Source organism: Dermochelys coriacea, chromosome 5 (genome assembly GCF_009764565.3).
Source record: "Dermochelys coriacea isolate rDerCor1 chromosome 5, rDerCor1.pri.v4, whole genome shotgun sequence".
Lineage (NCBI taxonomy): Eukaryota > Metazoa > Chordata > Testudines > Dermochelyidae > Dermochelys > Dermochelys coriacea.
In genome coordinates this window covers 25,595,645-25,615,715 of record NC_050072.1, presented here as the reverse complement: position 1 = coordinate 25,615,715, position 20,071 = coordinate 25,595,645, and the positions used below count along the sequence as shown (strand labels likewise).

The window sequence follows — 20,071 nt, the reverse complement described above, 5'->3', positions numbered from 1 at the left end:
ACTGGTCACATTGTTCGGATGCCACACCATCGCCTCTCAAAACAGGTCCTGTTCTCTCAGCTGAAAAAAGGGCACCGTAACATGGGTGGACAATGGAAGCATTATAAGGACTTGCTGAAGGTCAACCTAAAAAAGTGTAATATTGACATTTGGGAGACATTTGCCCAGGATCGCTTAAAATGAAGTGAAGTCCTACATGATGGGCCCCTGCATTTTGAACTTGCTCGCCAACAAGCTGAAGAGGACAAGAGGTGCAGGAGAAAGGAGGGACTGGCTTCCAGTCATGGTCAACAGCCTCCTGTTGAACCTGAAAACATCTGCCCTCATTGTAATAGAACTTGTGGTTCAAGGATTGGCTGTATTAGCCACCTGAGGACACATAATTCCCATGGAAGATGATCATATTCGGTAACAAGTGATTGCTCATCATCATCATCACTACCTTTTTGTAGGTTAGCTGCCAGTTCCTCCTTAGTGGGAAATGAAATACTTCTACAATTTATTAAAAAATAGCAACAGAAACCTCAAAATACATAACAGGAAGGCAGATTACTGGTGGCCTATCACAACACACATTGCTAGAGAATAGCAATTATAAGAAGCAATTTTCTCTAATCCAAATACATTTCTGGTACATTCCCCACTCTCCAGGGATGTCTCTAAAATAAAAATATAACATCAAAAATTCTCAACAAACTGTAAAATAGTTCCCCTATTGCAGACTAATAGGGAAAAGGGACCAGCTGAAGTAAAAGCAGGGTAAGGTTAGTGTTAACTTAAACTACAACCCCAGCTACAAGGAAAAGAGCTGGGGGACTCCTGTCTTAAGAAGAGATACGAGGGACTGCCTGAACCGCAACTCCAGTTCCAGGCAAACGGCTGCGAGGGACTCCTGTCTTAAGGACAAAGCAAGACAAAAACGGGCTTTATGAAGTACAATCCAGCTGCTACCAAAGAGGCTGGGAGTAGCCTTAAGGAAGCTCCTCAATAACTGGCTGGGGAAAAGCTACATGAGGAAACAGAACTCCAGAGCAGGAATAGGGGAATCTGCAGCCCCTGTGAAAGACAAGGACAAAACAGTAGGAGTAGCCTGAAGAAACAGCAAGGGATTAGAAGGAGCAGTTCTTAGCAGGCCTGAAAGAGATGAGGTCCACATGGGGGTCAAAGGCCTAGCATAAAGACCACTGGACTCTGGATTTTTTCCTCATTGGACTTTTCTGTTGCCCTCAGAAGGGGATTGAACTGAGAGGTGACAAGGGCAGGCTATGGAAGCTGCAGACTGCTACAACACCAGTATGATAGACAATATTGGGTGCTAGAGCAGAAGAACCCCTGCAATGCTGTGTCTTTGCACAAGGGGGTGCTCTGTAAGTTTGCTCCATAGCATCTTACATCCTATTGTAATGGTTAGTGCAATCCTATTCAAAGAGGAATATGATCTAAGAATTGATCAGTCTCAGTTCCTAGTGTCTTCTAGTGAGGAACTAAGGAACAAGTTCTGTACTTATTCACAGTAAGTAGGGGTCTTTTCCACAAGTAGTTCCACTGAAGAAAATGGGATTATTTATTGAGTACTTCTGCTGAGTAGTACTGTACAACAGTGGCAGAATCAGGTCTTAAAGGAAAATTGGTGACCTAGCTATCCAATTCAAAAACTTGGGAAAATATATTTGACCTCTGAAGAGTCACTAGTTTCCTCTGTGCCATAACAGCACTCCTCCTTGTCTTCTTCCTCACAGGTGTCCCTTCAGTCCCAAACAGCCATGCAGGCTGTAGTGCCAGTGGAAAAGTTGGCATTAGTAGCACAGGCAGTCTCAAGGAGCTGTTGAGTACACCATCACAAGGAGTGCCAGTGGTAAGTGTGCTAAGATTAGTACTGGCTGTGTGACAGAGGTTCTGATGGAATAGGGCACAAGTCTTAGCACTAAACACAGACAAAGCTCTCTCTGGTTCTTCTCTGCCTTGTCATCAAGACAGTGCTTTGAAGTATCGATATCAGTGCAAAGGTCCATGTTATCATCAGAGTAATTTGTCTGGAAGTAGACATCAAGTCATGTGATATTCCCTACTGTTACTTTTTAAGATCCACTGTCTCATATACCTGTATAGCACTATTTCAAGCACGGTCACCGGAAGTCTTGGTTGAGTGCCAGCAAATACACAAAGCTGGTCCCCTCTTGACATGGGCTGAAAAGCATAGTTTAAAGCAATGTCTCACTTCACAAGGAGGAACTGGGGTGAAGCACCAACAGGATGGTGCATTGAGTCACTCAAGGCAGTGCACTGTGGAAGAATCTGTTGTATAAACCAGTCCATCCTATGCCACAGAATTGTGAAGTAAAATCTAAACTTTAATTAAGAAGTTAAGTTTCTAGACCTTTTGATTGCCTTAACTCTTCCCATGTGAATAGAATTTAAACAGGTATAGTGTTTTTTTCTTAAGTCTTCAAACAGCCAGCCTGAAAAATGGCTCTGAGAGGTATGAACTGCCACATACAAGTCAGTGCTATGCTACTCAGACAGCGATGACAACTTAAGTTTCAAAATTGTAACAACTTTGCTGCTTAGCATTTACCAGAGACATTTAGCTAATGTACTTATCCATTTTTGTTGACACAGGGGTGGACAATGGAGAAAATAGTGGGGCATCTGGTTACTGTAACGAGAAACTCTGACTTCAAGTCCCTACCATTTCAATAGGGCCCGGAAGGCTTTTAAATGCTCTCTAGAACTTCTGACATCAGGTGACATACAATCACATACTCCAGTTAGTCATGGCTCCGCTGAGACTGCTGAGGTAATTGTGTCTGTCCACGAAGAATTTAATACAATTATAATATGGGCATTTTCTGAAACCACTGGAGTGTCTTCCTTTCTCCATCCTATAAGTGAGGTCAGCAAGACAAAGAGAAAATAAGGCAGCAAGCGTGTTGATATTCAGATCAAAAGAGTTGAACTGTGGGATGGGAGCAGATGAACACTTGGCATGTTGAAAGAACTGAAATCTAATTAGAAACAAGCTTTGTGCTGAGGAGATTCATGAATCAATGCTTAAGGTATTGAGTATTCAATGTGTTGAGGCCTAATCTCATTTGTAATCAGCACCATGAAAGCCAGTAAGTCAATGCCTTGTTGAAACACCAGACAATCAGGTGAAATAAAATCAGGCCAATGCACTAATGGCACAGAAATTACCTATGCTGTAAATGGAGCAGTAACAGGAACTAAGTTCCAAAAGGGTCAGTAGTGTAATTGGGTACCACTCAAAAAGTAGGAGCCATGCAAAGGAAAAATTTTTTAGACCAAAACTACTTTTTTAGGCCCTGATTGTGCAGCCCTTACTCAAATTAATTAATGTTTGTTCAGTAGTAGTCCCACTGAATTGAGTAGTCCCACTAAATTGAGTTCATGAGACTACTTACATGAGCAAGTACTATCCAATGTGAGTACCGGTTGCAGAGTAAGGAGCCTGACCAAGGAAAAACACGCTGAAAAAAATCCTGTACAGCATCACTGCAAAGCAGACCCTCACCACTGAAGTGCTGACAAATTCTGGGAAGCTTCTCTACTGAAAGATGTCAGAAAGAAACTCACCTTGGAATTTGGGCTGCAGCCTTAACTTAACTTAAAAAAGCTGGAACTTAAAAAAGGTGTGCAAGACACCCCTGTGCTCCAACAGCTCAGAAAACTTGAATGATGGGAATTTGTTTGGAATCACAGACCCAAGAGTACAAAAAACAGGACATCCACTGTAATAACCTATAAGTTTTCCAGTGAGACCTTATCTTGTGAAATAAATGGACTGGATTATTTGAAAAGGAGTACTTGTGGCACCTTAGAGACTAACAAATTTATTAGAGCATAAGCTTTCGTGAGCTACAGCTCACTTGAGCTGTAGCTCACGAAAGCTTATGCTCTAATAAATGTTAGTCTCTAAGGTGCCACAAGTACTCCTTTTCTTTTTGCGAATACAGACTAAAACGGCTGCTACTCTGAAACCTGGATTATTTGAAATTTCTATAGTACCTTTTGCTATTGGCTCTAACACACCTGCATTCTACATTAGACTGAAAGCTACACAACAGATTACCCTTAATAGCAACCTTTTGTCTTAAGATACACTTCTGCTTCACTTTAATAGAAGATTAAACAACTAGTCTCTGGCAGTCTGAATGGCTGTTCAGTACAGATTTTGCTGCAATTTTTAACTAGCTGTCAATTTCTACTTATTGAATTAACTTTAATTTTCAATAGTGGGATTTTAAAACTTTTTAACAGCTTTATTCCAGTTGTACATAGTTTATTATTTAGCTTTAACAATAGCTGTAAATGTAGCACAGGGATAGTCTCTCGTGCAGTTCTTCCCATTGATAATCAAATTAATTAATAGCTATGAGCGTGAGCTCATTCAGTAGTTCCTTGGACCACTGGACTACCTCCATCTACAACCTACATATCAGGATCTATACCTTCGTGTCTTGGTATTTGTGTTAGAAGATATCCTGGTATAGGCCCAATCCTGCAAATCACTAAGCATGTGTCTGCAGAATCAGGATCAAACTGGACTCCTCACTAAAGAAGTATGGCCCAGTGGTTTGGGGACTGGCCAGGTACATGGGACACCTGGGTTCAATGCAGAGCATGCCACAGACTTCCTGTGTAACCTTGAGCAAGTCACTTAAACTCTCTATGCCTCAGTTCCCCATCTGCAAATGGAGAGGAGAGGAGATGCGTACCACCAGGCTAAACCACCCATTGTAACCATGAAAAGGACACCTTTACAACCAAGGTGGTCATGAGATATGTAGATGTAGACTCTTCACTAAATTCCTTTCTTTATAGAGATTGTCTGATTTTCAAAATTGAAAAGACAATATAATCAGAACTTTTAGGAGGTAGCAGTCTTCTTTCTTTCCTGCTCATAAGCATCCATTAGCTGCTCTTAAGTCAATACATGCAAAATCTGCTGTTGGATGAATGAAATGCCCTACTGTATCCCTAATTGATTTGACCTTCAAAAATGTTCAGCAGAAGTACAATTTTATTACTGCTTTTGAGAGATAGAAAGAGCGTAGCACTCATCCTTGAACACATAACTTTGCTTAAACTTGCCTCCCATACTCACCAAATAATTTCATAGTTCTGGTATAACATGAGAGGTCATGGGAGGAAAGGCAATATCTCAGACAGCCAGAACCAGTCGTATGTAGGGCTCAGGACAAAAATCCTGAACTCTACACTGGCTCCCTATTGAATAGAGAGTGGAGCACTGGGGTGATGAGTTCATGACAACCTATATCTCACCTTGCATTTTTGGTGATGTGCACCTTTAAGGCAAATGGAGAGACCAGTACTTGCATTCACATAATTACAGGTGATGCATTTGTTGCTGATTCTTTCACAGGGTATGCCATAGGGTGAGAATGAGGCTTCTTGCACCGTATCCCACACCTTCACTAGGAACAGGGAAAATCTGGCCCATGGTATATTAGAGTACCTCAGAGCTCTGTTTTGAGACCCATAGTCTTCTGAAATTATATTCTTCCCGCTCAGTTCTAATTGTCAATATTATAAAAATTTTCATTGGTACATACATACATTTAACTTTTTATAATTTAAATCCATTTCCATTATCAATGATTATTTTAAAGAGCTGTTGCTACATTTGCTATAATATTTTCTGTTTTTCACCTCCCTTGTCCCATTCACCTCCCCTGTCCCCTTCACAGTATGAAGATGTGATTTTTTGTTTTAGCTGTTCAAATCCTGGCTCCTTGAGCCTTTGTGGCAAAAATGCAGTCAAAGCTATGGAGCCAGCTGTGCTCTACAGCCAGAGACACTGAAGAGCATCATGAAGAGATGAACTCCCCCTTCAGAAGCTGCTGCCTAGTGATTATGCCCTACCCAATTCCTTCATATACCCAGAGAGCGGAGACCATTACTCTTTTTCTATACGGGATTGTAGATTATATAGTTACAGCACTGAGTATGCTCAATGGATTCCTGATCTCTCGTCAGGGAGTGTGGAACTGATTCTTTCTGTCTAACAGACAACCAGAGGGGCCTTGAAGAGGACACACCTCCATAATACAACCCTCTTATCTGACAGCTCTGAAATGGTGCCATTGACCAGAAGAGAATGCAGGGCCTTTAGGAAATGAAAGGATGTGGTTTTCCTAGTGAATCTCACCCACCTACAAAAAGATTACCCTTTCTGATTAGTTTATAACTCCTCTTCCCTTGTGGAAGTCAGCTGCATGGAAAATATTGCAGACTTAAGGTCCATGGGCCCAGTGCAGGACTGGGACCCAAGTGATTCTGCACCTCATTCCCTATGACCAGGTGCAGGTCTTTTATTATTATTTCCATTATTGTGGCCTGTCTAGCCTCACTATTGATATGTAGTTGGCTTATATAGCAGTAAAGGAATACGATGCTCTTTACTGGCATTGCTTAAGCCAAGAATTTGGCCAAAAATGATAATGTCATTTATATCATCATACACTTAGATGGATCCCAAAACACTTTACAACTTTCAATAACTGTGTCAGGTTATTCACTCATTCACACACACAGACCCTTTTCAAAAAGAAAAGGAGTACTTGTGGCACCTTAGAGACTAACAAATTTATTAGAGCATAAGCTTTCGTGAGCTACAGCTCACTTCATCGGATGCATTTGGTGGAAAAAACAGAGGAGAGATTTATATACACACACAGAGAACATGAAACAATGGGTTTATCATACACACTGTAAGGAGAGTGATCACTTAAGATAAGCCATCACCAGCAGCAGGGGGGGGAAAGGAGGAAAACCTTTCATGGTGACAAGCAAGGTAGGCTAATTCCAGCAGTTAACAAGAATATCAGAGGAACAGTGGGGGGTGGGGTGGGAGGGGAGAAATACCATGGGGAAATAGTTTTACTTTGTGTAATGACTCATCCATTCCCAGTCTCTATTCAAGCCTAAGTTAATTGTATCCAGTTTGCAAATTAATTCCAATTCAGCAGTCTCTCGTTGGAGTCTGTTTTTGAAGCTTTTTAGTTGAAGGATAGCCACTCTTAGGTCTGTAATCGAGTGACCAGAGAGATTGAAGTGTTCTCCAACTGGTTTTTGAATGTTATAATTCTTGACGTCTGATTTGTGTCCATTCATTCTTTTACGTAGAGACTGTCCAGTTTGGCCAATGTACATGGCAGAGGGGCATTGCTGGCACATGATGGCATATATCACATTGGTAGATGCGCAGGTGAATGAGCCTTTGATAGTGTGGCTGATGTGATTAGGCCCTATGATGGTATCCCCTGAATAGATATGTGGACAGAGTTGGCAACGGGCTTTGTTGCAAGGATAGGTTCCTGGGTTAGTGGTTCTGTTGTGTGGTGTGTGGTTGCTGGTGAGTATTTGCTTCAGATTGGGGGGCTGTATGTAAGCAAGGACTGGCCTGTCTCCCAAGATCTGTGAGAGTGATGGCTCGTCCTTCAGGATAGGTTGTAGATCCTTGATGATGCGTTGGAGAGGTTTTAGTTGGGGGCTGAAGGTGATGGCTAATGGTGTTCTGTTATTTTCTTTGTTATTTTCTGTCCTGTAGTAGGTGACTTCTGGGTACTCTTCTGGCTCTGTCAATCTGTTTCTTCACTTCAGCAGCTGGGTATTGTAGTTGTAGGAATGCATGATAGAGATCTTGTAGGTGTTTGTCTCTGTCTGAGGGGTTGGAGCAAATGCAGTTATATCGTAGAGCTTGGCTGTAGACAATGGATCGAGTGGTATGATCTGGATGAAAGCTAGAGGCATGTAGGTAGGAATAGTGGTCAGTAGGTTTCCGATATAGGGTGGTGTTTATGTGACCATCGCTTATTAGCACCCTAGTGTCCAGGAAGTGGATCTCTTGTGTGGACTGGTCCAGGCTGAGGTTGATGGTGGGATGGAAATTGTTGAAATCATGGTGGAATTCCTCAAGAGCTTCTTTTCCATGGGTCCAGATGATGAAGATGTCATCAATGTAGCGCAAGTAGAGTAGGGGCATTAGGGGACGAGAGCTGAGGAAGCGTTGTTCTAAGTCAGCCATAAAAATGTTGGCATACTGTGGGGCCATGCGGGTACCCATTGCAGTGCCGCTGATTTGAAGGTATACATTGTCACCAAATGTGAAATAGTTATGGGTGAGGACAAAGTCACAAAGTTCAGCCACCAGGTTAGCCGTGACAGTATCGGGGATACTGTTCCTGACGGCTTGTAGTCCATCTTTGTGTGGAATGTTGGTGTAGAGGGCTTCTACATCCATAGTGGCTAGGATGGTGTTTTTAGGAAGATCACCAATGGACTGTAGTTTCCTCAGGAAGTCAGTGGTATCTCGAAGATAGCTGGGAGTGCTGGTAACGAAGGGCCTGAGGAAGGAGTCTACATAGCCAGACAATCCTGCTGTCAGGGTGCCAATGCCTGAGATGATGGGGCGTCCAGGATTTCCAGGTTTATGGATCTTGGGTAGCAGATAGAATACCCCAGGTCGGGGTTCTAGGGGTGTGTCTGTGCGGATTTGTTCTTGTGCTTTTTCAGGGAGTTTCTTGAGCAAATGCTGTAGTTTCTTTTGGTAATTCTCAGTGGGATCAGAGGGTAATGGCTTGTAGAAAGTGGTGTTGGAGAGCTGCCTAGTAGCCTAGCTCATGAAAGCTTATGCTCTAATAAATTTGTTAGTCTCTAAGGTGCCACAAGTATTCCTTTTCTTTTTGCGAATACAGACTAACACGGCTGCTACTCTGAAACAGACCCTTTTAGGACAAGAAATGAGGTAATCGTATTCTTTGGAGTGCCACAGAGGAGTTTGGTAACAAAATATTACTTAAACTGGAATTTGCTAAGAATATCAAGGTAACACTCTATTTGCAAGCTTTTAACACAGTTCCGCATGACATTCTCATAAGCAAACTAGGGAAATGTGATCTAGATGAAATTACTAGAAGATGGATACACAACTGGTTGAAAGACTATACTCCAAGACAGGTTTCAGAGTAGCAGCCGTGTTAGTCTGTATTCGCAAAAAGAAAAGGAGTACTTGTGGCACCTTAGAGACTAACAAATTTATTAGAGCATAAGCTTTTGTGAGCTACAGCTCACTTCATCGGATGCATTTGGTGGAAATAAGCGATGGTCACATAAACACCACCCTACATCGGAAACCCACTGACCGCCACTCCCACCCACATGCCTCCAGCCTCCATCCAGATCATACCACACGATCCATTGTCTAGACAACTGGTTTCCGATGTAGGGTGGGTTGTCCTCAATCTTTTTCTCAAAGTTCCCAGGAAGTAGTGTTTGGCAATTGCCATTTCTCCATGAAAGTGCTAACTGTTCAACATTTTTTTTTAGGAGGGTCAGTGAGATAGCATGAGCTGCATTGCTTTCAACAGATGGATGATTCCAATCTATTATTTCTGTTCCTTCTGCCCCAGATAGTACAGTAGAGTACTTTTTCCAGTGTTTGGCTGTATTGAGAGTGAGCTGGCTAAAGCTCAATCTAGATATGTTGATTGGTTGGGGAAACCAATCGGAAGATACGGTGAGGATTATATCTGCTTCTCTGATAAAGGTGTCTGTCTCTCATTTCTCACTGAAGTATTTGGTTAGATTCCTAATTACTGTAGGATGATCACATTCAGCAGGCACCAGATAGTTTTCTTTCATTTGTGTCTGGCCAGGAGGTTGAGATTTATTGATTTATTTTGGGGGGCAGGTGAAGGGGAAGATAAGTATCTTATTACCATGATTCATGCCTTTGTCACTACAGAATTTAATTACTGCAATGTGCTCTTCATGGGGCTACATCTTAAATCGATTCAATGCTGAACAAAGTGCAGAATGCAGCAGCCCACTTGTTAAGCAAGATATATATCTGTCAGGACATTACACCAGTGCTTGTTATCTTCACTGGGTACCTGTACATTTCTATCATTATAGAGTTTAAGGAGTTGTTTTTGATCCTGTGGGTTCCTGGCCACTAGCATTACCATAATACCAATAACGTAAAATAATAACAAAACGCATGTGGCCCACGACCTGCCTACTTGAGATCAGCTCTATTCCTGTGCTATACTGTCATTGCAGACATCAGTGGAGGCTCTTGAACTGCAGTCCCTTTGGCTTTAAAAGAGAGGGAACTGCTAGTAGGGCATTCTTGACTTGGCTTTGGAACTTGTTCCCCACTTGGTCCAGAATAGCTTGAGCCTGTTGACCTTTCTTTTACTGGAGGGGGTGCTACTTAGGGGCAACGTTGGAGGAAGGAGAGATATTCTACATTTTTTTTGCTATAAGATTTAACTGGTTGTCATCAATATATGATGGAAATTATTGCTGCATTTAACTATATAGAAATGTCAAGGGTGTTAAAGTCTGTGTTAGACACCTTTTTATAGTCTTATACATCTAATAAATAAATCTAAAACAAAAGCTCCTTGAGGCCATGACCAGCCATGTTTGATGTCTGTGAAGTCTGCTTTACTCCTATGGAACTTATAAATGAATGCAAATATAACATATTCCCTGCTTCTTATAATTAGTTATATGCACAATACTATCTGTTATTTTATTTGCTGCAGAGCACTTTGGAATGCTCTCTCTCACACACACATACACAAGACAGATAGACATCTCTTTAAAGGAAAACTGTAAACATGTTTCTCAGCCAAACAGTTTTCAAGTTCAAAAGGTGAGCTCACTTTTTTCTGTAAATATATAGTGAAATGAATTTCAACCTAAAGGACCAAATTCATCCTTAGTGGGCCTTCATGAACTTCAATGCATTACACTGGGTGAATTTGGTTATGATGTTTAACTACACAAGGTATTTCTTAGCGTACTGGCGGCATAGGGGCTGGAACTAGCAGTGCTGGGGGTGCTGCTGCACCCCATGGTTTGAAGTGATTCCCATTACATACAGAGTTTACAGTTTGGTTCAATAGCTCTCAGCACTCACACTATACAAATTGTTCCAGCACCCCGATTGGTGGTAGCAGTCATTTGCTACAAAAGATAATAATTTGTGACACTGCCAGTAATGAATCCTTGTGTAAATGATTGTGAACTATTTTCCATTTAATTTAATATTGATGTAACTAATCAGGAAAATATATATTTAAATAAAAGGTTTAATTTTTAAACACTTAAATTGTTTTGCATAATTCTAAAACCAGTATTAGATCATGCTGGAAACTAATTTAAAATCTTTTACCCAGGGTTCCCAAATTTGGAGGGTGTGTTTATATTAAGTGAAGAGACTCCTATAGGTTCACTAATTGCATGAAATTGTTGGTTGGCTCTACAGTTAAGCTGCTTGCAGGATAAACTATCGCTGAATCTAGTAACTGAACCACAACTGAGCTAAATGCTTCATCTACAAGTGTTGCAGGAAAAAAGAAACATATCTGACCTACTACTTGCAATTAAATGGAATGGTTGCTGTATATTGACAAGAGGCATTCTAGAAGTGTTGCAAGCTCAAGATATCTGAACCAATGCTTTCTTGCCTTTTGGCTAAAAAGGCACCAATGTCATAAATGATGTCATTTTTAATAACATGGCTGCCATCTGCACTGAACTCAGAAGTATTCATTTAATTAAAAACTTGTATTTGAAAATGATTCTTACCATATGAATTTTCAGAATTTCTGAATTAAGCAAGATGGGCACCACTTTTAAAAGCACACACAGCATAATGATAGTTTCAAAGAGTTGCTTTAGATCTGAGTATACAGGAACTCAGATCAATGACTCTTACAGATCACTTAAATTTAGATATTTCACATTAAGACGAAAATGGATACCAGCATTCTGACTTTGCTCTTAGTAACAGTAGCAGCATCTTTACTTACTAGTACAAATTAGTGTACGTAATGCTGTTGGCTAAGTATCAAAAATGGTTTAGTAGCTCCTAACAGTTATTTTAAATCTTGATTAGGTAACTAATTCTATTATGAATGTGTAAAAATATTCTTTCCTACCTTTAGGTGCCACCTGTAGAAATTGCTTATGGAGTGTGCTAAGTTGTGAAATAGTTAGGGTACCATTTACAGATGTCTCTACAGGTGGAGGCCGTGGTGGAGGGATAGGATCTGGAATTACTTTTACATCATTGCTTATGAAGAGGTCTGTCTCATCTAAAACCAGTTCATATTGGATTCTCGTAGAACATTCAATGTGGTGGCGTGCAATCTCAGTTAATTTGTCAACACTAAAAATTGAAGTGCAGGAAGCAAGTATTACTTTAAAATGTAAGATTGTAACAGAGTCAAATTCTGAAATATTTCATCAATGGGAGATTTTCTCTGTTCAGGATCACAAATCCTCTGTGTGGATCATGGGAAGAAGGGTCAACAGGAGGCCCTATGACAAGCTAGTTATTTCTCACTACATCCTAGCAGCAAGCTCTAATTGTGACTGCTATGGAAAGTCTACTTAAAGTGGAATTCCAGCCATAGAGAAAACCCAATGGAAAGATAGTACAGGTTACGATTTTCAGAACTCCATAAGGAAAACGAAGTGATGTGTATTTGCCTGACCTCACCTTGTCCACTTATAGATTCATAGATTCATAGATACTAAGGTCAGAAGGGACCACTCTGATCATCTAGTCCGACCTCCTGCACAGCGCAGGCCACAGAATGTCACCCACCACTCCTATGAAAAACCTCACCCATGTCTGAGCTATTGAAGTCCTCAAATCATGGTTCAAAACTTCAAGGAGCAGAGAAGCCTCCCTCCAGTCAACCATGCCCCATGCTACAGAGGAAGGCAAAAAAACCTCCAGGGCCTCTCCAATCTGCCCTGGAGGAAAACTCCCTCCCGACCCCAAACATGGCAATCAGCCAAACCCTGAGCACATGGGCAAGATTCACCAGCCAGATACCCAGGAAAGAATTTTCTATAGTAAATCAGATCCCATCCATCTAATATCCCATCTCAGGGGATTTGGCCTATTTACCCTGAATATTTAAAGATAAATTACTTACCAAAATCCCATTATCCCATCATACCATCTCCTCCATAAACTTATCGAGTAGAATCTTAAAACCAGATAGATCTTTTGTCCCCACTGCTTCCCTTGGAAGGTTATTCCAAAACTTCACTCCTCTGATGGTTAAAAACCTTCGTCTGATTTCAAGTCTAAACTTCCTGGTGGCCAGTTTATACCCATTTGTTCTTGTGTCCACATTGGTGCTGAACTGAAATAATTCCTCTCCCTCTCCTATATTTATCCCTCTGATATATTTATAGAGAGCAATCATATCTCCCCTCAGCCTTCTTTTAGTTAGGCTAAACAAGCCAAGCTCCTTAAGTCTCCTTTCATAAGACAAGTTTTCCATTCCTCGGATCATCCTAGTAGCCCTTCTCTGTACCTGCTCCAGTTTGAATTCATCCTTTTTAAACATGGGAGACCAGAACTGCACACAGTATTCTAGGTGAGGTCTCACCAGTGCCTTGTATAACGGTACTAAAACCTCCTTATCCCTACTGGAAATGCCTCTCCTGATGCATCCCAAAACCGCATTAGCTTTTTTCACAGCCATATCACATTGGCAGCTCATAGTCATCCTATGATCAACCAATACTCCAAGGTCCTTCTCCTCTTCCGTTACTTCTAATTGATGCGTCCCCAACTTATAACTAAAATTCTTGTTATTAATCCCTAAATGCATAACCTTACACTTCTCACTATTAAATTTCATCCTATTACTATTACTCCAGTTTACAAGGTCATCCAGATCCTCCTGTATAATATCCCGATCCTTCTCCGAATTGGCAATACCTCCCAGCTTTGTATCATCTGCAAACTTTATTAGCACACTCCCACTTTTTGTGCCAAGGTCAGTAACAAAAAGATTAAATAAGATTGGTCCCAAAACCGATCCCTGAGGAACTCCACTGGTAACCTCCCTCCAACCTGACAGTTCGCCTTTCAGTAGGACCCGTTGCAGTCTCCCCTTTAACCAATTCCTTATCCACCTTCTGATGTTCATATTGATCCCCATCTTCTCCAATTTAACTAATAATTCCCCATGTGGCACGGTATCAAATGCCTTACTGAAATCTAGGTAAATTAGATCCACTGCATTTCCTTTATCTAAAAAATCTGTTACTTTTTCAAAAAAGGAGATTAGGTTGGTTTGGCACGATCTACCTTTTGTAAAACCATGTTGTATTTTGTCTTACTTCAGCCTGTTGCCCTGTAATGTGCCCCTGCATGGACTCCTGGATCTATGGAGCACATTCTGCAGGGAAAGGAGTAATACTGTTGTGGAGGCATAAGTACTTGGATATTATAATGGGAAGGGTCTGATCTGCACACAGAAGATCCCCTCTACATGAGAGTCAGGGAGTCATGATTAGGCCCAAATCTAAACACCTCTTGGGCACTGGAGACTAATTTGTGTCACAAAGTAGGCCCTCATGTGCTTATGATCTTTAAAATAACTTCTGTCAACTGCTATACACAGTGGGTTTAACAAAAGGTGGAGGATTCTGGAATAGCAAACATAGCATAGCAAACAAGAGCCCAAAATTCCAAGGTGGCAGGAGCCAGACTTGATATTGTGGCTTCCTGTGAACAAAATTTCAGGTTCTCTTCTGGTGCTCATAAGTGTAACTGTATTTCCTAAGAAAAAAATAAGACTGAATAGTTGTATACAATATTGCAGACTACACTTTTTAACTTTCCATGGTATGCAGCACTATATGGCATATATCGTAAGGCAAGATCAAGTCCCAAGTCCTGAGAGTAAAATTAGCAAGCAAAATGATTAATTTTTGTACATTTTTACAAATTATTTGCTTATGTCACCTGTCTGAACAATTATTTTTACCAGCTTTACTATAACTTTTCTATTCTACTAAGATACCAGGTCTATTTAAAAATCAGCCATATATTACCTGGACATTTCTGCTAGGAACCTGGCTCCAAGCCACTTTTCCATATATTTGTAAGTTTCTTCTGCTTTCATTACTAGTTCATCAACAAATGTTAATGCCTTTGTCTTTATCAGATGTAGTCGAGATTTTGCAGCTTCCTCTGTTGAAATAGTCATTTCAGAATAATAATTTATTTATACAATCTGCAACCTATTTTCAAACTTACTTAGGCATCTAAAGTTAAGCACCAAAACCTGCACTCAGGCATCAAAATGCTTATTTAGGATTCCTGTGTTCATATATTACTTTATATTTTTTTAATTCACTCAGACTCCAGAATTTGTTTTACAAAATATACCTACGGTTGATACCAGAATGTGCATATCATAAGGATATAGCAATGTTAACCAAACTGATGTAGAAGGAAGAAGTGATAAGACATTAATTCAGACAGTACCCTCTGACAGAAGTGTTAGATTTAGAAGCTCAATGATGAAAAAGCAGATGGTCCACTGAAGAGGATTTCAAAACATTTCCCTTAGATCTTAAATATAAAATGTATATATTCTACAGAGGAAGTGTTCCTTTTATTTAAAAATTATATCATTAATATTTAGGTAATTTAAAAAATGAAATCTTTTCAGGGAGAGACCATTCCTTTCTCAGATTTTTCAAAAGGGGAAAAAGCAAATCTCAAATGATACAAATTTTATGGGAACCATAGCCAATGTTTGTTCTTACAATTCCCTCTTTGTGAAAATGGGTGGCATAGTGTGAGGAAAAAACGGTTACCTACCGTTTCATAACTGTTGTTCTTCAAGATATGTTGCTCATGTCCATTCTATTCTAGGTGTGCGCGCACTCACATGCACAGTCATCAGAGATTTTTGCCTTAGTGGTATCCCTATGTAGTGGTATCCCTATGCCCTCTCAGTTCCTTCTTGCCAGCAACTCCAACAGAGGGGCAGGAGGACAGGTAATGGAATGGACGTGAGCAAAACATCTCAAAGAACAACAGTTACAAAAACGTAGGTAACTGTTTTTTCTTCTTTGAGTACTTGCTCATATCGATTCCATTCTAAGTGACTCACAAGCAGTATCCTTGGAGGTGAGCTCAGAGCTCACAGTCTAGAGGCTTGCAGCACTGCTCTACCCAAGCCTGCTGGGTAAGTGCGTAATGGGACATGAACATGTGGACAGACAACCAGATGGCTACCCTACAGATGTCCTGGATAGGAACTTAGGCTAGGAAAGCTGATGAAGAGGCTTGCACCCTGGTTGTCTGAGCAGTTACAATCATCAGAGGAGGCACCTTTGCCTGATCGTAGCAGCAGCAAATGATGCAAGAAGAAATTATTTGATGGGACACTGGACGACCTTTCATCCTGTTGGCCACCAAGATGCATTGATTTGTGGATTGCATTGATTTGTGGAATGGGTTGGTCCTTTCAATGCAGAAGACTAGCACCCTCCTGATGTCTAGGGAATGCAACCTATGCTCCTCCTCCAACTTATGTGGCTTTGGAAAAAAGACAGGTAAGTAAATGTCCTGGCCCGTATGAAACTGTGAGACCACCTGAGGCAGGAAAGCTGGATGTGGCCGCAGCTGGACCTTATCTTTACAAAAGGCTGTATAGGACAGTTCCGAGGTAAGCGCCCTAATTTCAGAGACTTAGCAGGCAGATGTCCGTCCAGGAAAGGAGGAGAGAGCAGGAAGCCAGAGGCTCGAAGGGTGGTGCCATAAGCCCCGAGAGCACAAGATTCAAGTCCCACTGAGGAACAGGGTCCCTGACATGCAGGTAGAAGTGCTCGAGGCCCTTGAGGAACCTGGCAGTCATGTCCTGGGTGAAAAATGACCTACCCTCGAGTGGCAGATGGAAGGCTGTTGGGGAGGTAGACTGATACCAGCCATGCCTGCAGGGATCTGAGACAGAGCCGTGTGTGCCAGACCACGTTAGTGCTGGCCGCCATGTGGCCTAACCATCGCAGGCATGTGTGAGCGGTGGTGAGAGGGTGGACTGGCATCCACGAAATCAGATCCGCTATGGCTTGGAACTGAGCCTCGGGGAGAAAGGCTCTGGCCTGATTAGAGTCGAGGACCATTCCAATTAACTCTATGCGTTGCACTGGAATTAAGGTTGACTTTCTTGTTTATTAACAGCGCCAGGTCATGACAGGTGGCGCAAACCAGATCAAGATGATGCTGTACCTGATCCCAGCATTGGCCCTTTATCGTCAACGTATGGATAAATTTGCAACCCCTCGGTGCCTCAGGTAAGTGGCCACTGGCGCTATGCACTTTGTAAACACTCTCAGGGCTGACGAGAGACCGAAGAGCAGCACTGTGAATTGAAAATGGCAATGGCCTAACACAAAATGGAGGAAACGCCTGTGCCCCGGGAAGATGGAAATATGCATCCTTTAAGTCAAGGGTGGCGTATCAGTATCCTGGATCCAGGGAGGGAATAATGGAAGCTAGAGAGACCATGCGAAACTGCAACTTCTTGAGAGACTTATTGAGGCAGTGCAGGTGCAGAAGGGATCTGAGGCTCCCTTTTGCTTTGGGGATTAGGAAATAGCAGGAATAGAACCCTTTCCCTTTCAAGTCTGGAGGGACCTTCTCTACTGCCCCCAGGGTGTAGGAGGTTCTTGACCTCTTGAATGAGTAGTTGCTTGTGAGAAGGGTCCTTGAAGAGGGATGGAGAAGTGGGGTGGGAGGGAGCCACGAACTTCAGGGTGTAGTCCGAAGATATTATGTCGAGCACCCAGTGGCCCGAGGTCAACCATGACTAGGCCAACCAGAACTACGGCCGGATTAACGTTTTGTGGGCCCGGCACCAAACATATTTATGGGCCCCCATGTACTCAGCATGGGCCCCTTCCGAGTGTGGGCCTGGTGTGACGGCACCATTGTATACCCAGTACTGAATCTCAGAGACATTTTTCATTTTGATCACACACCTCTGCTTAACTATATGTATTGCCATACACAGCTTCCTCAGTCCCCAGTTTTTCTCGTTAAGCTGTACCAATGTGGGTTTCCCAGTGTCCATAGTGAGCAGAACTTTCATAATGATCAGGGAAACTCCACACAGATTTATCTCCTTCCTCATTCAGACATTCTATAGTCATATCTCCAGTACCACCCTATTTCACCTACCACTGGCTATTGGCCTCAGCTCAATAAAGTTCCACAGCCAGAAGATACCTAATCAGTTCTGACAAATCCCTCCCCCAGGACCCATCCTGCCATTTGAGCAAGCCACTTGTAAACATCATTTCTCCAACCTTGGCTCAGTGAGCACTTAGCCCCTGGTAACCTGCAGTCACCAGCCTTCTTTTCCCCTCTGCTCCCATCTACATGCTATTCCACTACCTGGTCACCAGCACCTCTCCCCAGGCTTATTTCCCTTCTACCTTGGACATGCTCCCCAAACAGCTGGTCCTATTCTCCCCATGCAAACTGGTGAAGTCCTCTGAGGGTGATATCTGGGCCAAAGTCTTCTACTCCTTGTGCATACATGTTCCCCATTCACAGTGCCACCTCCTTCTAGCAGCCAGCTCCCCATTCACAGCAAGCCCACCAGCCCTGACAGCTTCCCCACTCCCTCTCACTCCCTTTCCTGTTGATAGCGGCCATGGGAATGCTTGGAAATGTAGTTTCTTCCCTGCTCCAGGGCCAACTCTCCAGGCAGGGAGCTGGCCAAGAAACTGCAGCTCCCAGGGTCCCTTAGGCTCTCGGCTCCCGGGCTGGATCCCTGCAGGCAGAGGATGAGAGTTGGAGTGTTGTTGTCTCTGGACACGGTGTGGGTGATACAATGTAGCAGGGCCCTGGTATAGTGTCCAGTATATCCCGGGAGGGGCAGTGGTTGGCAGTCTGCCTGCCCTAGGGGCTGGCTTGGTGCCTGCGGTGCCGGACAACCTACTTGCTCTTTGGCCGCCAGGCCCACTTTGGGAACACATGACCCTACTAAGGCCAGGCCCCTCTGCCGCTCCTGGGAGCTGGAGGTGGGTGCCTGGCTGGGCTAAGGGGTCTGACTGCAGCGGTAACCCTCAAGTAGCTCCGAGGCGGGCACATGGCCTAACACAGGTCCTTTGCCCAAAGCCCCAAATGGTGCTGGGCAGATTCCGGTGCCAGTGGTGTGTTGTGCACTGATGCCTAACTGCCAGGCATGGAGTCCGACTAAGAGGGCTCCAAAGCAGGACAAAGGGCAGCCTCCATGAGGAGGCCCTCAAGCAGATATGCCATTCCTTTTGAATTTGAGGGTGAACTTTTTTGCATATCCTGCACTTGTCTTTTCTGTGGGACTCCCCCAAACACTTCAAACAGCTAGTGTGGGAGTTGCTAATGGACATGGGCCAGCTGCACAATAAGCGTGGCTTAAAGCCTGGGGAACGGGGCATGCCCTGCTCCGAGGCCAAGTTCCAGCCGGGATTATAACTCCTAAACTACTACTCTAACCCTTAACTTAATGGTCTAACTAAGTACCTATCAACTAAAAACAAAGGAGACAGAACAATGGACTGTAAGAACCACTAACGCTCTTGCAATGCAAGACAAGGTGCTCCGACCAACCATCACGGGCGGTAAGAAGGAACTGAGAGGGCGAAGGGTCGGCAGCACCTAATATACCAGCACATGAGCGTGGCACTCAAGGGGGCACCACAGCCGTCCCTACGGATACTGCTAAGGCAACAATCTCTGATGACTGTGCACGTAGGCACGCACAAACCTAGAATGGAATCGACATGAGCAAGCACTTGAAGAAGAAATATTATTGTCTACAGAGATCTATGAGTAAAAAATTCCATCTAACTTAGAAAAAACTGGCATTTCACAATGAGAGGACTGAAAAAAGACAAAGAATTTGTTGTCATTGAGATGTTAAGAGTAAACAATGGAGGTAAGAGACAGAGAAACAAGGTCTTTGGAAAAGATAAATGTCTTAACAAGGGTATGGAATGTGAGAAAGAGAAAGATATCAAACAGATAAATAGAGGAATGAAAAACCTGAAGAAAAAGAAAGAAGACCAAAGAGTAACACTGAACTAAGAGTATCTCAAATCTTGGAAGATCTACATAGGCATCCAACGTTCAACTCAATTTTTTATTTTGAGACCTGAAGAAGAGCTCTGTGTAGCTCAAATGTTTGTCTCTTTCACCAACAGA

At 42.6% G+C, this 20,071-nt stretch overlaps 1 protein-coding gene across 1 annotated transcript in view; it reads right to left on the bottom strand.

Annotated features, from left to right (window-relative positions):
• The window catches only part of LOC119856156 (sperm flagellar protein 2), a 52,509-nt gene that overhangs the window by 5,876 nt on the left and 26,562 nt on the right, over positions 1–20,071 (bottom strand). The window contains exons 17-18 of the mRNA XM_043514616.1: positions 14,923–15,061; positions 11,997–12,226 (exon numbers count right to left, since the gene is read on the bottom strand). Of these exons, the coding sequence (XP_043370551.1) occupies positions 11,997–12,226; positions 14,923–15,061 (369 nt within the window). The remainder of the gene's footprint in view (positions 1–11,996; positions 12,227–14,922; positions 15,062–20,071) is intronic.